At 39.0% G+C, this 20,103-nt stretch overlaps 2 protein-coding genes across 3 annotated transcripts; both read left to right on the top strand.

Annotated features, from left to right (window-relative positions):
• Positions 1 to 4,166: 4,166 nt before the first annotated feature.
• plpp5 (phospholipid phosphatase 5) lies at positions 4,167 to 12,882 on the top strand. Of its 2 annotated transcripts, none has more exons than XM_020099299.2 (8): positions 4,167 to 4,344; positions 6,671 to 6,811; positions 6,910 to 7,018; positions 7,591 to 7,681; positions 7,802 to 7,865; positions 7,955 to 8,079; positions 8,341 to 8,511; positions 9,052 to 12,882. In XM_020099299.2, the coding sequence occupies exons 2-8, from the start codon at positions 6,741 to 6,743 to the stop codon at positions 9,219 to 9,221; spliced, it is 801 nt and encodes a 266-aa protein (XP_019954858.1). In that variant the 5' UTR covers positions 4,167 to 4,344; positions 6,671 to 6,740; the 3' UTR covers positions 9,222 to 12,882. The 2 variants fall into 2 exon arrangements, with proteins under 2 accessions (XP_019954858.1, XP_019954859.1); XM_020099300.2 differs by having other exon boundaries at positions 4,181 to 4,339.
• Positions 12,883 to 13,665: 783 nt separating this feature from the next.
• cdc45 (CDC45 cell division cycle 45 homolog (S. cerevisiae)) lies at positions 13,666 to 19,791 on the top strand. Its single transcript, XM_020099115.2, has 18 exons — positions 13,666 to 13,868; positions 14,711 to 14,770; positions 15,252 to 15,344; positions 15,459 to 15,596; positions 15,818 to 15,964; positions 16,072 to 16,130; positions 16,211 to 16,259; positions 16,412 to 16,473; positions 16,581 to 16,631; positions 16,808 to 16,927; positions 17,040 to 17,171; positions 17,252 to 17,350; positions 17,461 to 17,616; positions 18,060 to 18,198; positions 18,280 to 18,363; positions 18,451 to 18,569; positions 18,962 to 19,038; positions 19,481 to 19,791. The coding sequence occupies exons 1-18, from the start codon at positions 13,818 to 13,820 to the stop codon at positions 19,543 to 19,545; spliced, it is 1,701 nt and encodes a 566-aa protein (XP_019954674.1). The 5' UTR covers positions 13,666 to 13,817; the 3' UTR covers positions 19,546 to 19,791.
• Positions 19,792 to 20,103: the final 312 nt, after the last annotated feature.

Below are 20,103 nucleotides of genomic sequence, written 5' to 3'. Positions count from 1 at the left end.
AAGCACTTTCACACGGCTTGTCGCTACACAATTTAGCTAGGTCATATACAGAAATGTATATTTAAAGAACATATGACAAGTGTTTCAAAATGGATACCTCTTCTTCTTGTAGTACCGTCGGGATTTAAACTGTGTTTTTTGCTCTCTGTCAGAGACGTGGTGAGTGCTGGGCGTAGATTTTTTTCTTTTTTTGAGGAAAGTGGCCTAAAAGCTGTTTTTTTTTTTGTTTTTTGGGGGCACAAGTAGAAATGACTGCCAGTCTGACTTCATACGGAAAAGTCCTCAGTGTCCTCGGGATGCTTCTTTCCACCTGGAGATTCTCCTCAAGGCTGGGCTTTATATAAAGACATGTCGGTATAGCAACAGTCCAGTATGATGATGTACAAAATACAAACTCCTGTACAGTGTTTTTAATCACTCATCTGTCAAATCCAATTTTTTTGTATTTATTGCACCACATTTTATACCAGTTTCTTTTTCAGACACCAGTACAGTAACCTGTCTCCTCTCCACCACGGTGTAAGTGAAATAGACTATTTAAAAAAACACGGGGAGTTTTACATATTATATCTGTATCCAGTCATTGCACATGTTAGGGTTTTTTTAACTTTGGTGTAATGATTCCACATCTGGTAACAGCTGCTGCTCATCGACCTGTATCGTGGCTCACTGTACTCGTGAAGCAGTTCAATATTGGAATGTGAAGTTTTCAGAGCAGGTCTTGTACAGTTTATGCCTGGACTCAAGTGATCATCACAGGAGGAAGCGTTCCTGTCATCATGCCTCAGCCTTTTGCTTGTGATTCTTCCCTGATTACACAACTGCTTTTGTTTTTCTTCTCCTTCCCTTAAGTCTTTTTTTTTTTTTTTTCAAGCCTCCCGCAGTGGTGGGTGTTTAAAGCCGAAGCTACAGGGTGAAACGGTGCCAATGTTTCCAAACCAATTCAGTTCATTCATAGTCTCTTTGAATGCATGAAGTAGATTCACTTTGTTTGTTTGTGAGGCACATGTTTTTAAAACGAATGCAGTTTATCTCAGCAGTCATGCATTTAATCCTTCCTTTAATTAGGTTAATGTTCAGTTTGTAGTCATTAGGTTGTTTGTGAATGCATTATGTTACAATGACACAGTTCAACAACAAAACAGTTTCAACAAAACCTGAACATGAAGGCAGGATTTGAGGAGTGCCATCAGACTGTTTTAGTTTCCGATCAGTTTTCTTAATACATTTAATCATGAAGCCAAAAGCCTTTACATAAGAAAAAAGAAGTGGAGCCAGTGAGTGCAGAACATACAATTAAGAAGACATTTTAAACGAATCCAATAATAATAAATAAATAAAAAACAAGCTAAAATGACATGAACTCCTTTGCTCTCATTGGAATATCCAGAATTTACAAATGTGCAAATATTCTTACCTTCACTGAAGAGTCCACTCTTCAGTGTGTGTGTATTGATGGTTTTTATGTTACCCCATCACAATAATGTTCAGTGTTTATTTGACGTCAAAAGTATATGAGACATTGTTTTGAATTCATCCATCAAATTTATTTAAAAATATCTTGTAGTGTCCAAACTCTGCTCGTGTATTGTTACTGCACAGTGAACGTCAAGCACTGAAGTCAAGTTACAATTAGCCAAACATGTTTTTGAGATAACAGGGATTTCATTATGCCAAATTTATGCACAAAGACGGACATTTATCTGGAGAAAGAATACAAGAAACTGTGTTCTTCATGCATGTCTGTATTTGTGCACACATTTAGCACATTGTATTTTCTGCAGCTCCTTTTCTCTCTGTAATCATGGATACCTTTGCTGATTTCCTGGTGCAGCTAACCCAAATTTCCTAATCTTGCCAAACTTTTTAATTAAAGATTTATTATTCTTTACCATAATTTAGAGGTCTTTCACTTGCATACTCAAAACTTGAATTTTCTACATTTTTTTGTTTTATTTATTGATGTGTTTTTATTTTTTAACATTGGATTCATATACAGTATATGTGATTATCAGGGTGCAGCATCTTTGACTTGTGTTTGTGGCTTCAGAGAACAAGTCTGACTAAATGAGTTGTGATGTTGAAACTGGTCTTAAAGTCTTTGTCAGCCCTTTTCTTTATACATGTTTCCAACACCACACACTGGTTTAATTCACTTCTTTAAATGCCTAGTTTTAGTGCTAGTGTTTGTTTATGTCCTTGTTTTTTTTCTTTCTAATATTGCACAGAGATTCTGTAAAACCGAATAGCCCTTACTTTTTATTATGTTGTTTTTTTTTGCACCTGCAGGTCGCATGTTAATCTTGTTTTGTGCCTGTTTGTCCTCTTCTGCCCCTCTCAGCTGAAACAGCAGCAGTATTACAAAAGGCCTAATTTAAGTGTCCCCAGCGTGCATCATTTCATTCACCTAAAATACTATCTGATGTATGTGTTTTGTTTACTCTCAGTATCGTGCCCACATTTTGATTTTGAGAAGACAGCATGCTTGTTCTCATTTAAGTGACCCTTACATTCGTCTGGGGAGTGTCCATGAATTTGCTAATCATTATTTTTTATCTAAAACTAAATTTAGTATGTCAAAGGGTATGTTTATGTTGACTGTGACGTCTTTTTAGTTTTTGTGCAATGTCGCCAACAGTCAATGAGTTTCTAATTGACATGCTGTCACAGGAGATTTAGTGTTGGACTAAATAAATGAATTCACCTTCATTAGCACTCATCTATTTTTTCTCGTAGTAAAATTGCTTACAGTAACTCTAACTGGGGTCATATCTATCTCGTGGTGTTGCTTCAAGTAAAACGTGGATGAACACAAAATTACCATGTTGATTACTGTTCAACCTGTGTTACTGCATATTGTCGAGGAACCTGTAAATAGTTTGCATTGAACTTGCATAGAATCATGTTACTGTGGCGTGCTCTTTTTGCTTGTACAATTCTGCTTCTAAATGTGTGTGTGACTGTTGAGACGACACTCTTTTTGTACATGACTGTCTTTTTATTTGAGAATATTGATCCTGTCCTTTTTCATTTTGAAGTTGAGTTTGAAGAGTTCAGACATGCCTGAAGTTTGACTTTAATAAAGCTGTACTCGGTCTCAGTGAAACACACTCACTCTGTCATTTTATTGATTTATTTTTGATCATTTGAAGGAAACTGATACAGATTGACCTTCTTGTTTTAGCGTTTGTAATGATTTATTTTCACAAGGTATTTACCAAAGAGGTGACAGATGAGTAAAACTGATGGAAACTAGAGTGGCACTGAAGAGAGCGGACGCTTCTGCCAGGGCCGAACAATCCTACACATGATTATGTAGTTCTTTAAGTAGAACTAGAAAATAAAAAAGGTAGATTACTACATTATTACATTCATTTAAACTGTGCAGTCTCAGGACATTCAAATATAAATGTGAGTAAGAAATAAAGCCATTTATATCAAACTATAAAAATCTATGAGGTCAGAGGATCCGGAAAACAAAGTTAGGATGAAGCTGATTTTTTTTAAGAATTGATTTTTAATCATTTTTCACCTCTAGGTGGCGCTCTGTAATGTGACGTGGCTTCTCGCATCCACTCGTCAAGGCAGATAAAACCATCTGGGAGACTATTTCCGGTTTTGTAAAGCGTTGCAGAGTTTCAAAATATTTTCTCAAACTCAAAATATCCTCATCAATTGAAATAGAAGAAGCATAAACAAATAAATATGTTTTAATCAGACCAAAGGAGGCTAGAAATAGATGTTATCATCCCACACTATATGAAATAAAGCAAGAAAATGTTCCACAACCATAAACAGTAAAAAACTCAACACAGTCTATGGTTACAGAATACAATGAAAACAACAGAAGTACTAATATAACTGATAGTTTCTAAGAGGATGTTAATATAAATACTCTTAAATGTGAAGAATAACATATATAAACGTGTTCAAGGTTCTGTTCGTCTCTAAGAATATAATAATTATTTTATATTGATGTGATGAATTTCATTTGTTCACAGCCTATAGTCATAGTAAAAAGAAAACATTGTATCGAGTTCCATTTGTTTTACTTGTTTAGTGTCTTCTACTGGTAATTAAACTGGGAAATTGTCAAAATCTCCAGAACAAGTGAGCAAGTAAACCATGAACTGAGATCCGTGCCTTTATTTTGAAGGTCCTGAACCAGAAGTAGCTGTGATGCTAACAGTTAGCATCACGCAGAGCTCGTCTCCTCCGTGGCATCTTCGTCTCCCTGAAGGCGGCTGATGTGCGACTTCCTCCCGGCGGCTGAACCAGAGGATGTCCGGGCCTGGTTCGTGTTAACGTGAAGACAAAGACACAGGACACATCGACATCTGTAAGGTCGGTGAGCTTCCTGCTGGCTGTCAGGGCGGAAATGCTCCAGATGTCTTCTTTGACAGATGTTGCTAGCTAGCTTAGCTCAGCCTGCTAACACCTTGTCTGTCAGCTCGGTTATCTCCGCTGCGTGTGAAGGAAGGTGACACGCTGCACTGTTTGCTCTCTGTGTCGATTAAAACACATTTCCTGTCGCCATGTGCAGCATCAGCCTGTAGATATCTGTATGAGCTGCAGGACACAGGTGCAGCAGGTTGGCCTTTATCTCAGGTTTTATAAACCGGAAATATCAAAGCTCCTCAACACTGACTTCACTCAGAGTTACAGTGGTGCAGGGTTACTGTGTGTGTGGGGGGGGGGGGCAGCAGCTCCTTCATTTGTTGGGTTTCATTATTTCAAGAGCGATTTGAAAACTAAGGGACAAAGGTCAGTGCACAGCCGAGGAGGGGCTGCCACAGCTGGATCCCCGGGGCCCTTCAAACCTCCAGGTCCTTATCTATCTATTATCTATTTACGACAGAGCAGTAAAGATGAGGCCCTTCATCACCTTCATCACCTCATGCTGTGCTCCTGTGCTGGGAGAGGTTTAAAGGTTCAGTGTGTAGAATTTAGTGACATCTAGTGGTGAAGTTGCACGTTGCAGCTGAACACCCCCTCACCTCACGCTCTCCTTCCAAACATGAAGAAGAACCTGTGTTAGCCTTCAGTTGTCATAAAAACTCAAAAGATATTTAGTGTGTCCAGTTTGAACTACTGTAAAAAGCACGGCGGCTTCCGTGGAGAGGACCCGCTCCAGATGTAAATATAAAGTATTTAAGTATAAAGGGTAAAGAAAACAACAATTAGTACAATGTAGATGAAACACACGAGTGAAAACATCACTAGGATTATTTTATATTCAATAAATGTCAATAGATCCATTTCTACTAAATCTTTCACACTGAACCTTTAAATGTTTTTGTATTTAGATTGTTTTAGTTTTGGTTATTTTTTATTTGTGCATCTGTTTCTCTAAATAGCGTGTATTATTTAGAGCTGGGGCCTGTTGCCATTATTCCAGAATAGGGTTTTCATTTTCATTGTTTATTAGTTGGACATTACATTTAGAATTGATTCATAATTTAGGGGTTTAACTTGTAGAGTATAATAATAATGAAAATGCCTGTTATATATATATTATATATATAGTAATATCCAGGCAACTCCCATCCCAACATGAGTATCAGGAAGAAGTCACCTGAGTTTAGTCTGTGCTGACGTACTCGAAAACAGGTCTATCAGGCTAAAGGATCTGGATCAGGGTCTGTAATGTTTACAACCCTACAGAGGAGCCCTGCAGACAGCTGCTCTATGAGATCTGAAGAGGGGGAAAGTGAAGCGATGAAGGCTGTAACACAATGAGCCCGCGGCTGCATGATTCTGTTGGATGTCTGAAAGTAGACTATATGAAAAGTAAACAGACAGTTGAGGATAAGAATGCAAATATTTCTGTAGACTAAATGGATTCATCTCATTAAAACGTGGGCTCAGTCCTGTGTCTGAGCCCTGCAGGCTGCTCATTTAACGTCATAGCTGTGAGACCTCATGTAGACAGGCAGTTTGCCATTAATGGAGTCCAGTAAAGTTGGAGAAACATCTCAAAGATGATTGGGGGAAATGGGAAAATGTTTTAAGTGTCATAGTGACATGTCTCATTACTTATGACGTGAATTATTTTAATAATTTTACAACAATCTTTAAAAACCTGTTTTCATTTTGTCCTTATTGGGTTATAAGTGTATGACTATGAGTATGAGTCTAGGTTGATCAGGGAAATTCTATTATTTTAGAGTTCAGCATCAGACTGAGTACATTCAGATTGAAACATAAAAGCCTGGCCTCTCAGTTTGGCCTTTGTTCCATTTGTTAAGTAATAGAGCTCCACTGATTTATCAGTCGGCTGATGTCATTGGCTGATATGAGCCTTTCACAGACATGTTGGTATCAGTGTCACTGTTTGCAGATATGAAAGCTTTTATTTTACAGAATAAACAATTCAGATAAGATATAGAAGTGTTATGTATTTGTTTTATGTTTTTTTATTCAGTTGATTATTTAGTTTATGTTTTTGGTCAAACTGCAAAATATTAAGCCTCAATTACAAGCGTTTGAAAATTACATTTTAGGAATCAATGACATTTTCATCAGTATGGGAACATTTTTTTGGCCCCCTCAAAAATCGATATTGGTCAGCTGTACTTTGTAATTATGTACTGAATATAGTTATATTTACTGTTTTCACTTGCATTTCTCCTCCACGGAATTATCATCTCATCTCCATGTTCTACTTTAGCCCCCGTCACCTGAACAGAGGGTGGAATGAGGATGTTTGCTGTTGACTGAAATCCACCCAGAGAAACAAAATGAAGCAGAAGCTGCTTCGTGGTTTCCTTTCGGAAATTTCTATCCGAATAGCGTTGTTAGTGGTGTTCCTGTAAGTATGTCCTTATTGGAAACACTTCATCTATGCATTTATCTGTAACATTGTTTAATAATCTGTTTTCTAAATTTAAAATATCATGTTGCTGTTAGTGTGACGGAGCAGCTTCCTCCTTTCTTCCGTGAGATCCAGCCTGAGGAGATGTGGTTGTATAAATTCCATCGTGTGGAGAATGACCACGTTCCCACCTCACTCATGTTTGTAAGTAATATATTTACTTGTTTGTGAGTGAAACTTGCACTATGTAAATCCTACAGTTTAGTTTTATGTAGTCTCTAACATTATCCAAAGCACATCATCAGGTTTCATGATTCATTTCTCACAGCTCTTGGTTTCATTATAGTTTTAAAATGAGGCAGGGAGATGAAGGTTGAAATTAGTTGATTTAACTCAGTCATTCACATATGTGTAATTTACCAAAAGTTTAGCTGAGATTAAAGTGGAAATAAATGTTGACGCTATTGCTGTCACGTCTTTGTTTGATTCATGACAACACTACCCCATCACAATTCATACTCAGTGATTGTATACACATGTGAGTGTAGTGACTGAAGTTTCTGTTGGTCGTCAAGATGCATTCATTTTTTTTTTAAATATGACAGAGGAATGTACTGAAGTGAAAAGACAGTACCTCTGGCTCTGCCGTTTACTGTCCAGGAAGAGGTTGATCATTTTATAGGATTGCAATGCTGCATCAATGGAGGAACCTTTTGTTTTTTTAAATTTTTTTTTTGTTACAAAGATTAACGGTTTCTATTTTTCGTCTGAATTAGAGTGTGGCAGTTTTCACCCCACTGATTGTCATCGTGGTTTTCACCTTCATGAGGAAGTCGGAGCGAGGAGATCTGAAAGAAGCCTCGCTGGGTACGAAACCGACAGCTGCTAATGAGTTTCTAGTTTTCCTATTAAAATATGTCAAATGTTTTTTTGAGTTGCCGTGTCTTTGTTTTTAATGATTCAGTTCTGTCTCTCCCTGTCATCCAGCTGTGACTCTGACTCTGGTGCTGAATGGAGTTTTCACCAACGTCATCAAACTTGTTGTTGGCAGGTAAACATCACTCAACGTAGCAGGGCAAACATTTTACCCATGTTTGAGTGGATTAAAGCCTTTGTGCTCCCTCTGTCTATTTCCTTCAGGCCGCGACCAGATTTCTTCTACCGCTGTTTCCCAGATGGTCAGATGAACCTGGAGCTGCACTGCACCGGTGACCCAGATACCGTCATAGAGGGCAGGAAGAGCTTTCCCAGCGGGCATTCCTCCTGTAAGAGAGGCTCCAATGTGCAATTATGTCTCTATAGCTGGTGCATTATCATCTGCAGGCAGCAAGGAAAGCAAGTGAATGTAAAAGCAGGGCAGGGAGATAATCATATGTTACAAATGTGTGTATATGAATGTATTTTGGCCTCTAGGCTTTTATTTTGCTGTATGAGAAAGCAAGTCTCTCCATCTCTAATCCCTGTCCCATCTCTTCTTCTTTTTGTTCTCTTCATCCACCCTTGTGCTCTTTTCTCTCTGCTCTCAGTTGCCTTCGCAGGTTTGGGTTTCACAGCATTGTACATCGCAGGAAAGCTGCGCTGCTTCAACGCAGTGGGCCAAGGCAGAGCGTGGCGGCTGTGTGCCTTCCTCATGCCTTTGCTCATTGCGACTGTGATCGCCCTTTCCAGAACCTGCGACTACAAACACCACTGGCAAGGTCAGAGTCACAGTGCATGTTTACATATGCATTATATTTGTGACCAACAGTAGTAGCTGGTTTAGAGGGTTTTCAGTGAAAGGGATGCAACACAACTGATTAGTAGTAGTCTGTTAATCAGACTGGATTTCAATTTGTTTTAGCTTCGGTCTGTATTTCACCCAGACTGTTTATATAGAGAGGGACGACTTGACAGGCTCCCAAAAGTGAAGCCAAAACGTTTTGATGGCCTCCTGGTAGCTGAATGCACGTCACTGTAGATCATAAACCCAGTCAAGACTTTAGGGGTTTATGCCTGATGATTTACAGTTGTAATGGGCTATTCCACGCTGCTACTTTCTGTAACTTCTATAACTTCTCCAACATTGAATTTGCTGTGCAATTCCAAACCCACTAACTCACCCCAACCAATCAGTTAAGGATGTGTCTGTCACACGTTCACAACCAGTTCAGATTAAACAACGGGCACTTCTGAACGATGACACTGTGGAATCAAACTCCTCATAATCGTGGCTCTTCTCTTCTCTCTCCTTCATGCAGATGTGTTAGTGGGTTCTCTGCTTGGTCTCGTCTTCGCCTGGCTGTGTTACAGACAGCACTACCCTCCACTTCAGGACCCAGACTGCCACAGACCACTGCGTCACAGAGAGATGGTTCCCGCTGCACAGGAGCGCAAGCTGGCCAACTCCAACTATATCCTGCCCCTGTAGAGCAGCTGTACCTGGAGAATTCTCTTTGCAGGTGTAATCTATACTGGGGTACATGGTAAATCATTCAACTCTGGTTTTTACACCCTGGAGGCCAGGCAGTAAATCAGTATTTATTGTTAGTTGTCGATCATTGTAAATATATGGTGGCAATTTTCTTTTTGTGAGGTGACATATGGTTGGTACGTTTTCCAAACTGAATTTACAAACTAATTTCTCTCTAGTTGTTTCTGAGACACATGAGTTGCGGAAAATAGCGACTAATTTTTAACAGTCGCGTGTGATGGACGTGAACTACACAGGCAGCCTGGAGTGTGTGTTTCCAAACCCTATAATGATGTCAATACCTTCTGGATGTTTTGGTACAGGAGGTCTTCTGGTTGTCATGACATTGTTTTCCATATGGCTCAGCCCCACACACACACACCCTGTGTATTGTGCCTATGGATGACCTTAAATACTCCCAACAGTTGAGCAAGTCAACGACACAACCACTGCACTAATCGTCCACTGCCCATCAGACTCTGGCTCAGCTGCTGTGACACAGTCTCTCATGTAGGGTCACTATTTTGAGATTTTTTTGTAAACTTGCAACTTTCTAATCAAGCAGGGTTGAGGTTAAAGGGAAACGCCTGTATATATATATATATATCTGGTAGTTTGATTTCTCTGCATGGATGTTCATTCTTTACCTTGCATCTATATATGATGAGTGTAATGCAAGTTCAAATATCATGTTTTCAACAGCGGCTCCTGGTGTCGAAGCTGGCTCAGGTGTCATTACGTGACCTAAATGTGAAACGGCTCTGCAAGACACTGAGTGCAAGAGTCGAGACTCTTGAGCAGAGGATATAATTTCTCTCTAGACACCAGAGCAGCCACAGCATTGATTGACATTGACCACGAGTCAGCGTATGGCAGGAGAAAAGTGAAGGAGGTCATATGAGACCAAAACAAAAAAGTTTCTCAGCCCTCATCGAGAACCAGGCTTGAAAATCAAAAGCCTTGCTCGAGGGCACCTCTGTGATAGTAATGAGGCAGAGATAGGCACACACTCATTCATCCTGCCCGTTCAGGAATCTAACCTGTAGCTACCCAGTCACAAGTCCACCTCTCATACCTGTAGAGATGGATAGCAACCAACCGTCATGACGTGACCAAACCTTCACATTTGATGTCACATGACGACACGACAAAAGAGAGTGAGATGTGACGAGAAGCTGCAAAATTACTGGACCTAATTTGAACAGGGGAAGCACAAATGTTGATGTTGGATGTTCGTATCTGAGAGGGGTGGGTGACATGGATAAAAATGAGTCATGGTATATGTGACTGTATATCTTGATATATTGCAGTGATATTTTATTTTCTGAAAGATTATGACAGGAATGTTTTTGTTGAGTTAAACACTGCAATATAGTGATTTATGGCAATGTCAATAATTGACTCACACAAGCGGAACTATGAAGGAATAAAGATTACAGTATTCTATGTTTTTCTTATTGTCAACAAATTCCCTTGATTAGACCCAAACCAACAATGTGTATCTGTCTCAAAATACTTTCACTCCTACTGACACTGTAAAGGCTGCAGTTAGAAACAATCATGAAATTAAAGAATAACATTTTTAAATAAGCTAAATAATTTTAGAATGAGCCAAATCATGTCAAGTATTTTGAAGAATAATGCCACAGAAGAATCAACTACGATGACAGATTCTGTATTTTATGAGCTTTGTTGACAATAAGAAAATGTAGCGTATGCTCAAATCTCTGTGGAAACCTTTTTTTTTTTTTAAAATGTATCACAAGATATATTGTCTCGTCACCCACCCTTATCTGACAGTAACTACATCCGTTGTATTTAAAGGCAAAAAATAACTTCCCTGCACCTTTGGTCTCTGCAGTTACTTTCTACTGCCTCGTTCTCCGTGCCGTAAATCTCTCTGTCTTCCTTTGATACATTTGAATGTTTCCACTCACAGATGTTTAGATTCACATCTGGATAAGGCTTGAGTAAAACCTCCCAGTGTAGCAGATCCACTCAACTCTTGGTATTTTAACTATTGTATGACACATTATCATTTCCTTGTTCTAACTGCACATCACATCTGCTGATATCGACGTTCACATGACCCTAAAACACCTGTAACACAAATGTGTTCCTGCATCAGTGGATCTCAGGGTGACTGTAGGTCTTCTGTTTGTCACTGCACACTCCTCTGGCTCCTCTGCCAGCAGATCTAATGTGAGGAAGAGAGATGAAGGTGCACAGGGGTTGGGTTTGTTGTTACCACAGGGGAACCTGATCCTTGCTATGAACCTGAGTGGGGTCGGACTCTAACCTCTCCAGGTGATGGTGCTAGCTTCCCAGTTCTCTTGCCGGCCAGGTTTTCTATCCCATCAATAGCTTCGCTAGCACATGGAGATTTTTTTTTATTTTCCTCTGGCCGTTTTCATCAACTTTCATTCCAGTCATTAGAGTAATTTATATTTCGATTTTTACTTAATTATGGGAAATTGTTGATTTACGTAGAGACGACGCACATTTTTACTATGTTGGTTTTATGCAGATTGAATCATGAGAGACGACCAAACCTCTTTGTTTTTTGTTTGTGTGTGATAACAGCCAAAGTGTTGCAGGGTCAAAGCATTTTTCACTATTGCTGTGAATCAGGCTTGGATCCCAGTGGTTTCAGACCAAACTCGGCAGAAAACAAATCATGAATTTGTGCCTTTGTTTACTACATGGCTTTATGACTCTCTGTCCATGAATGAGCTGTAAACTGCATGTATTAGTGTCTGATCTCTGTTATTTAAAGTTTGCTTTAAATCTTTACGTTTTATTGTTTACCAGTGTTTAGGATTCACTTGTGAAGATAACACATGATGTTTTAATGTGGCTTGCTGCCTCCCTTTACCTCAGAAAAAAACACATAATTTATTTCCAGAAATTCAACTGTTATTGTAAAGATACCTGTGTGAGAAGTGAACAATTTACAACTGACGGAGGAGAATGAAAAACCTCGCTTTTAACAGAGAGAAATGATATCTTACTTTGCTGGGTCTTTCTTACAGCTATTCATGAGATGATGTACAGGTCTATTTGTATTTTATTTTGGGGGCATGTGGGAGTTTACTTGAAATTTCAATATCCGTTTCTGTACCTTAAATGTGAAAATGTAAGTAGGAACCATATTTGTTGTGGGCACACAAAGTTCTGGAGGACCTTTCAGATAAAAAAAAAAAACAAAGGAAATTGCATTTTCCTGCATGTTTCACAGACACATATAAACATTTCCTTGTCATTTCCTTTTAAATCTCTACAAGTCCATTAATTTATGTGATTATCAGTACATATACACTGTCAGTTTGTGGTCTCCAGATCTACTGTCATGATGAGGGATTATTTGAAAACCTGCCAGTTTGCATCATTGCTGTCACGCCCATCATAATTTGCCTTGGCTTCTAGGACCATTTTGATCCTGATTGTACATGTGACGCTTTAAATGGATCTTTTAATGGCACAAAATGATGTTTCTAAATTACCCTGCACCACAAAATGTCCTCTGGTTCTTTTACATTAATGGCGGGCACCCGTTTATAGAATAATAATTTTAGAGGATACATTAAAAAGTGATCAATAAATGATACATTAACAAAAATGTTTATTAAGGTCTGAGTTTGGTTTGCAGCATAACAATTGCGCTTCTTTTCCAAATGTATTTTCTATTTCAAAGCTGCGATCTTTACTTTTATGATGTACTTGTTATTGTTTTAGTAACAAGACTGAAATCCTATCATCACTTTACATTTCAAGAAGAGTCAACGTCAAACATGAGATCCAAACACGATCTGGGTTTAACAGGAGGTCTTGATGGAATGTTAACTAAGAACTGTTGTAATCAACTTTATCCCTCTTCACATTTTCCAGGGACGTAGTTTATATACTGAATCCTTTTCAATTTACAGTCCAAATTGACTACGATTGTTGAATTTTTCATTGATTAACAAATAACATACTTTTATTATTGATAAACCATTCTTATAATCTTACAGTTCACTTTCTTTACCTAAGAGCTGTGGTATTCAGAAATGTTGACTCAAGAAAGTATCACAATCTAATTATAACATGTACCACATTTGATTTATTTGAAACTATATATCCACTTTTCCATGTTGTGAAAAAAAACATTTCCACACACGCATAAAACTGCAGTTAATCATAGAAACATTAAAGCTCATTCATTTCTCTGTCATTGATCAGATTAAAACCTTTAACTTTCTGTTTCATTTTAAATCTTCTGTTTCTAATTATCTACATGATCACGTTTAATAATCTCACAACAATCAGTAGAAGGTAAACTCGCGTGGTGACGCGTTGTGGCTGCTTTCTCTTTCCGTAGCGCCACTTTGTTGAAACTCGGCGTGATGACGTCGCGTCAAACATATGACGTGGGGCCCTTTCCTCCACACTGATTGGTCGGATGTGACGCCGCGGATTTGGCGCCACATTTCTGCAGCTGCGCTCCTGACAACAACCCGGAAGCAGCCGCGGATCTTCTCATGACACTTTGTCTGCGTTTCAAAAGCTGCCAACATGTTCGTCACGGACACCAGGAAGGACTTTTATGAAGTCGTTGCCAACCAGGTGAGTTTGTTCCGAGTGTAAAGTTGTGTTTGATAAACCTGAAGTGAGTTTAAACTCAAACCCCGAGCGACTGCTCTTCAGTGTCCTGCTCCTCTCGCTGTTGCGTGAGAGTCCGACATCGTTTTTTAAGCTTTACGAATCTGCCAGGACCATTTTCTGAAGTTATTACATTTATATTCAAGCTTCAAATAAAGAAAAAAGCACAAGGACCAGAGGCATACACCAGGACTTGTTGTTACACCTGCACCCGAACAATCATCAGTGTACATTTACTTGTGAATGCAATAAGTGGTGTCTGGACCTGGTCTCTCGATGTTTTTAAAAAAGCATGTTCAGAAATCTGTGTGTTTAAAAAGTCATAAGTTTGTCCTGGATCATCCAGTCCAGGTTTGACCAGTCGGATTTTAGTGGATTTTGATCGGGACCTGGTCTGATGTGGTCTGGAGCGGGTGTTTTGTGAAGTGTGCTGCTGTTTCAAATGTATTTTCTATTTTGAAGCTGTGTGGTGTAGTCTTAAAGACGAGTCCAGGTTTAACGAGTCTACTATGAGTGGATTTTGATCTGGACCTGGTCTGTGGTTTGAAATCAGTGTTTGTCTGGGATAATGATGGGTCCTGATCTAACACAATATATTATATGCATATTATAGTGTTTCTAGTGGCAAGTTCTTTGTTTTTCCAGCTAGACCTAGTTAGATGTGATATAGATATATTTAAAAACTGTAAAGTCACCATTTCTTAAAAAGGTTTGCACATTTTCAAGTTTCAGAAGGTGTTGTGGTGTCAGTCTAACAGTATGTATTTGATAAGATCACTAAAAACGACCTGTTACTTTGCTTTCAGAGAGTCGCACTCCTGGTGGCATCAGACATCGACGCGCTCTGTGCCTGTAAGATACTACAGGTGAGATAACACGCTGAGCTGTCAACCAAAATGAGCTTCTGTTGTCTGAGTTAAGACATAAAGAGCTGTTTTTGTGAGGACTTACTTTTATCACCAGCAACATCTTGTTCTAGAGCTCAAAGGATAGCACAGTCACTAAAGCGTGTGTATTTAAATGGAGCTCAGGAGTTTTTAACATCTGTTGAAGCATGTTAACATGAGAGCATTGTGATTAAATGATGCTTTACACCTATGATCAGCACATTCTACTGGGACGATATAAAACATGCTAAATCAGCTTTTGTAAATGATCTCAAAGATCAAATTAATGGATGATGATAAAATGTTTATAATGACATTGATTTGTCTGTATTGTTTATTAGATGCTTCTTTTTCTGTCACTCAGTGGCTTAAGATCCAATGTTCTTGTGTCCAAATTTGTCAGTGAGGGGATAATAATTAATTAGTAAATTAAGAAATGATCTGTCCGTCTCTTTACCAGGCGCTGTTCCACTGTGACCAGGTCCAGTACACACTTGTGCCTGTTACAGGCTGGCAGGACCTCGGCACTGCCTTCCTTGAACACAAAGAGCAGGTGTGTTCAGATCACCTCTCAGCGTTCACATGAATATATGACAGAAGTGTTAATACACTTCCACACTGCCTCACTGAGCTAAATGTCTTATTTTTTAACTGTGTCGTGTTCTAGTTCCAATACTTTGTTCTCATCAACTGTGGAGCAAATGTTGATCTCCTTGAGATGCTGCAGCCGGACGACGACTCCATCTTCTTCATCTGTGACACTCACAGGCCTGTAGATGTGGTCAATGTCTACAATGACTCGCAGGTGACTGATAATGATCTGTTTTGCTCAAATGATTGATAATGAAGGAAAAAACCATACTACATGTAAAAATATTGAATCTGCTGCATCCATTTGATCAGTTTGCGTCTTTGTTAAGTTCTTTCTCCTGCAACACAGAAATATTAGACCACATCAGGAAACTGCTGCTGCTCTTACTCTGCTGGAATTTACCCTCGGATAAACTCCTGTCATCTCCTCCACAGATAAAGCTACTAATCAAACAGGACGATGACCTTGGTGTGCCCTCGTATGATGATATTTTCAGAGATGATGAAGAAGAAGGAGGCGACTCTGGAAATGAGAGTGATGAAGGCTCGGAGCCGTCTGGCAAACGGAGGAGATACGATGAAGTGCGTGTTGAACACAATCATCAGTAAACTCGACTGAAATGAATCAGAGCTTTGAGGACTCGACTGTAGTGGTTGTGTCATTAATGTCTGCGATCATGTCGCTGCAGGGCGCGGTGGAGAGGAGGATTGAAAGGCAGCGAGCGAAGAGGGAGTGGGAAGCACGGAGGTGAAGTGTTTTTAAGGAGTTCTGGAGACTTTATTACATTTCAATTCTTAACTAATTTTAATGTTTCACTCAATTCTCAGGAGGGAAATCTTGTTTGACTATGAGCAGTATGAATATCACGGGACCTCTGTGAGTAGTTTTTAAAATGAAGAAAAATCCTTTTGAATACTTGAAATTCATCCAAATTATTTCTACACATTTGAGACGTAACCATACACAGCTGCATGTTGACCTTCACAAACTCTGTTGCTGTTCTTGAACACTTTTGTGTTTTTTGTCAGGCTGCAATGATGTTTTTTGAGCTTGCTTGGGTGTTGACTAAAGACACCAAGGACATGCTCTGGTAAGATGTCTAATTAAACATTATTTCTTTATTTTTAATGACACAGAGAAGTTGGAAATGCACTGCGAGATGTTCATACTTTGAGATGTTGTTTCTTCTTTTTGCAGGTGGGCCATCATTGGGCTGACAGACCAGTGGGTTCATGATAAAATCACACAGTAAGAATTTCAAAACCTAATTCTCAGAAACGTGAATAGATTTTCTTAGAATTCGATAAGGGGACTTCTGCTGTAGAAGAAGTCATTCATATGTTTTTGTTTATTGTTTTTTATGAGATGCATTTGCTTTTTTTTTTTTCACCTGCACTGAATTGATCTTGTCTTATTACTTTTAGTATGAAGTACGTAACAGACATCGCCACGATGCAGCGACATGTCTCCAGACATAACCACAGAAATGAGGATGAGGAGAACTCGCTGTCCATCGACTGTATGAGGATTTCCTTTGAATATGAGTATCCATTTGAATGATATGCCATCAGTACAACCCATCTTTTTCTCTGCATTGTAATAGCTACAGAAATCCTTTGTGCAAACTTTTGTGTTTTCCTTGACCTGCTGCCTCAGCCTGCGTCTAACCCTCTATCAGCACTGGTCTCTGTATGAGAGCATTTGTAATTCATGTTACACGTCGTGCAGCTTCAAGCTTTGGACGTTAAATGGACAAAAGAAACTCCAGGAGTTCTTGGCTGACATGGGGTAAGTGCCAGGAAATCAGCGCTTTTTGTGAGAGTTCACTTCTTCTACCTGCTAAAACCTGTTGATGTTGCTCGTAACAGGCTACCCCTGAAACAAGTGCGGCAGAAATTCAATTCCATGGACATGACAATCAAAGAGAACCTGAGGGACGTCATTGAGGAGTCTTCTAATAAATATGGGTGTGAATCTAGAAAAGACTTGCAGAAATACATGCTGTGATTCAGTTTCCTTTATTGTCACACAAATGAAGACCTGAAATGATTTGTTGTTGTTTCCTCCTCTTCTTCAGTATGAAAGATATCCGTATCCAGACGTTTGGTGTCCACTTCGGCTTTAAGAACCGATTCCTGGCCAGTGACATGGTCCATGCTTGTGTTGCTTTGCTGGAGAGCACAGAGAAAGATGACAGCGACAACTTCATCACTGCTCTGGACTCCCTCTCCAGGTGTGTGGAAGAAACTAAAGGCCCATTCACACTGCAAGTTATGAGGGATGTAAAAATCTGTGGTCGTCAATCAAAAACAGTTTTATAGTGACCTGGAATGTTACTGGCTCCCTCACGTCACCTCGAGACCCAATAGATAGATCTGTTATAGATCTGGACAACTGAGGCTCATCCATTTAATTCTTATATTCACCACTGTGAGAAGTTTAAATGCAATATTTTTCTGAAGCAGCCACAAACCAGCAATTGAACTGAATACGTCATGAGACAGATTGGATTTTGTTTGGTTGAGACAGAGATTTTATGAGAACCATCTTGTGACTTGCAGTAAATAAGTTTTAGGTCTCTGCCTAAAGTCTAAATGCTTTCATGGTTTTTCTCTGAGTGTTTTAAAGTTTAAGGTATTTTCCAGATATATGTATCAGGTGTTTTTCTCTGTGCAGAAGTAACATTGAGCGTCTACATTCTGGTATTGACCTGGCGAAGAAGAAGCTGATTGCCTTACAGCAGACTGTCGCCAGCTGCATCTGCACCAACCTCATCCTGTCACAGGGGCCCTTCCTCTACTGCTACCTCATGGAGGTACCTGTCTGTTTGACTGCTTCTGTCTGTCTGTTGGCAGCTAATCCTGCTCAGATTAATCTTCTGCTCTTTCGTCTCTAGGGAACTCCTGATGTGAAGCTCTTTTCTAAACCCATGGCCCTGACTCTGCTCTGCAAATACCTCCTGAAAGCTTTCGTTCACTCAGTGAGTCCCCCGTTGCTCTTTATATGTGAATAACGGTGTTATCTGGTGTCTGTTCACTCTTTCACTCATGATGTATCCTGTGTTTAGACGAGGAATAAACGCTGCAAATTGCTTCCGCTCGTCATGGCGGCTCCCAAAGATGTTGAGAAGGGAACTGTGATTGTCGTGGGAATCCCACCAGAGTCTGAGACATCCGACAAAAAGAAGTAAGACCTAAACCACGAGGAGCTGTGATGATAACACACCATTCATAAGACGAACAAATGACATTCATGAGGTTCAGAAAAATTATATTTGCGCTCTCTATTTATATTTTCATGTCTGATTCCATTTTTGGGGTATTTACTCTGTATATTTACTTAGATAATACAGTATATTATATTTTTTTGTGCATTTTCTGTTGTAGTCATAATCCAATTTTCAGACTAGTAAAACTTATCCCTTACGATTGATGTAAATTGACGAGAACCCACAAATATTCAGTTTACTATCTCATGGAAAAAAGAAAACCGAAGACCTTGAGATTGTATTTTATATTGTATAGAGCGGTTATTTCCCATTTTCTTCAACCGTCGTTGATTTCTCTTGTCTCTATAAGTTTCTTTGGCCGAGCATTCGAGAAAGCTGCCGAGAGCACCAGCTCCAGAACTCTTCATGACCATTTCGACACATCAAGTAAGTTTAAATAGTTAACTATAACATTTTCTGTTGACTGATTGACTGAAAAATCATTGCTGCCCCCACCTATTCCTATATATATTCCTATAGAATGAGAAAGTGTAAGTTTCATCAAAAATGTGTCTGTGTGTGTCAATAAACTGCTTTGCGTGGTCATCAGGAAAAGCTCTTTATAAATACAGACCAGACTACATGTCAGTCTCTTCTGTGGACTCTAGGTGGCAGCCTTGTGTCTGTTTCCAGCTTTTACTGATCCAGACTTCAGAAGCGGTCTGATGTGTGACTGAGGTCCAGACGTCATGAAATAGATACGACACTCATCATGTTTCACGTGTAGAATCTATTTTGGGCTTTTGTTCTGCACAAATGACAGATGAAAACGTGAGTTCTCACATTTTATAAATGTTCTTACTTCTTCCTTGTATTTTTCCCTCCACAGTAATTGAACTGAAGACGGAGGACAGAAGCAAGTTTCTGGATGCACTCATCACCCTCCTGTCATGAGAAACATCAGCACCCAAAGTCCAAGTTCTGAACTTCGCTTGCTCTTGTTGACAACACAAGAACTTTATCAGTTGTTTTGTTTTTAAAGGTTTTAACCTGTTTGTGTGTAAATTGTACAGTTTCTCTTTTATGTGTTAAAGTCTTTATATTATTGCTTTTAAATTCCCTGTTTTATTCGTGTCTGTACATGTAGCTGTCACCACATTACATTTTAAACTTGTTTAATAAAACATTAAATGACCTAAATGTGTTGATTTCACTCATTTTTTATTCATTTTTATTTTATTATTTGAGATGCAGGCTCTAATCTTATTTCTCTTTTAAGTTCTTGAAGGTTTCTTAAAAGAGAAAAACATAGTTTGGTACAAATAGACTGCAACAAATTGTTTTTTATTGACTTTCAAACGATGTAAAGTGCTTGATTTAATCTCAAGGTAATATTGTAGCTTGATCTTGGAAATACTGGAAATGCAAACTTGTAAAACTATTATTTGTTCGTACTTTTTACTTTTTAGATTTCTCAAATGAGAAAATCCCTCTTGTGCTTAACTTCAGCCG

Source organism: Paralichthys olivaceus, chromosome 4 (genome assembly GCF_024713975.1).
Source record: "Paralichthys olivaceus isolate ysfri-2021 chromosome 4, ASM2471397v2, whole genome shotgun sequence".
Classification (NCBI taxonomy): Eukaryota; Metazoa; Chordata; class Actinopteri; order Pleuronectiformes; family Paralichthyidae; genus Paralichthys; species Paralichthys olivaceus.
Note: the sequence above shows the minus strand (reverse complement) of the source record. Positions and strands in the feature narration are given on the sequence as shown.

Coding starts and splice junctions, on each gene's coding strand:
- plpp5 (XM_020099299.2), top strand. CDS start 6,741: ATGAAGCAGAAGCTGCTTCGTGGTTTCCTTTCGGAAATTTCTATCCGA. Junction 7,019..7,590: donor TTCCCACCTCACTCATGTTT/GTAAGTAATATA, acceptor CGTCTGAATTAG/AGTGTGGCAGTTTTCACCCC. Junction 8,080..8,340: donor TCCCAGCGGGCATTCCTCCT/GTAAGAGAGGCT, acceptor CTCTGCTCTCAG/TTGCCTTCGCAGGTTTGGGT.
- cdc45 (XM_020099115.2), top strand. CDS start 13,818: ATGTTCGTCACGGACACCAGGAAGGACTTTTATGAAGTCGTTGCCAAC. Junction 13,869..14,710: donor ATGAAGTCGTTGCCAACCAG/GTGAGTTTGTTC, acceptor CTTTGCTTTCAG/AGAGTCGCACTCCTGGTGGC. Junction 17,351..17,460: donor GAGTCTTCTAATAAATATGG/GTGTGAATCTAG, acceptor CCTCTTCTTCAG/TATGAAAGATATCCGTATCC.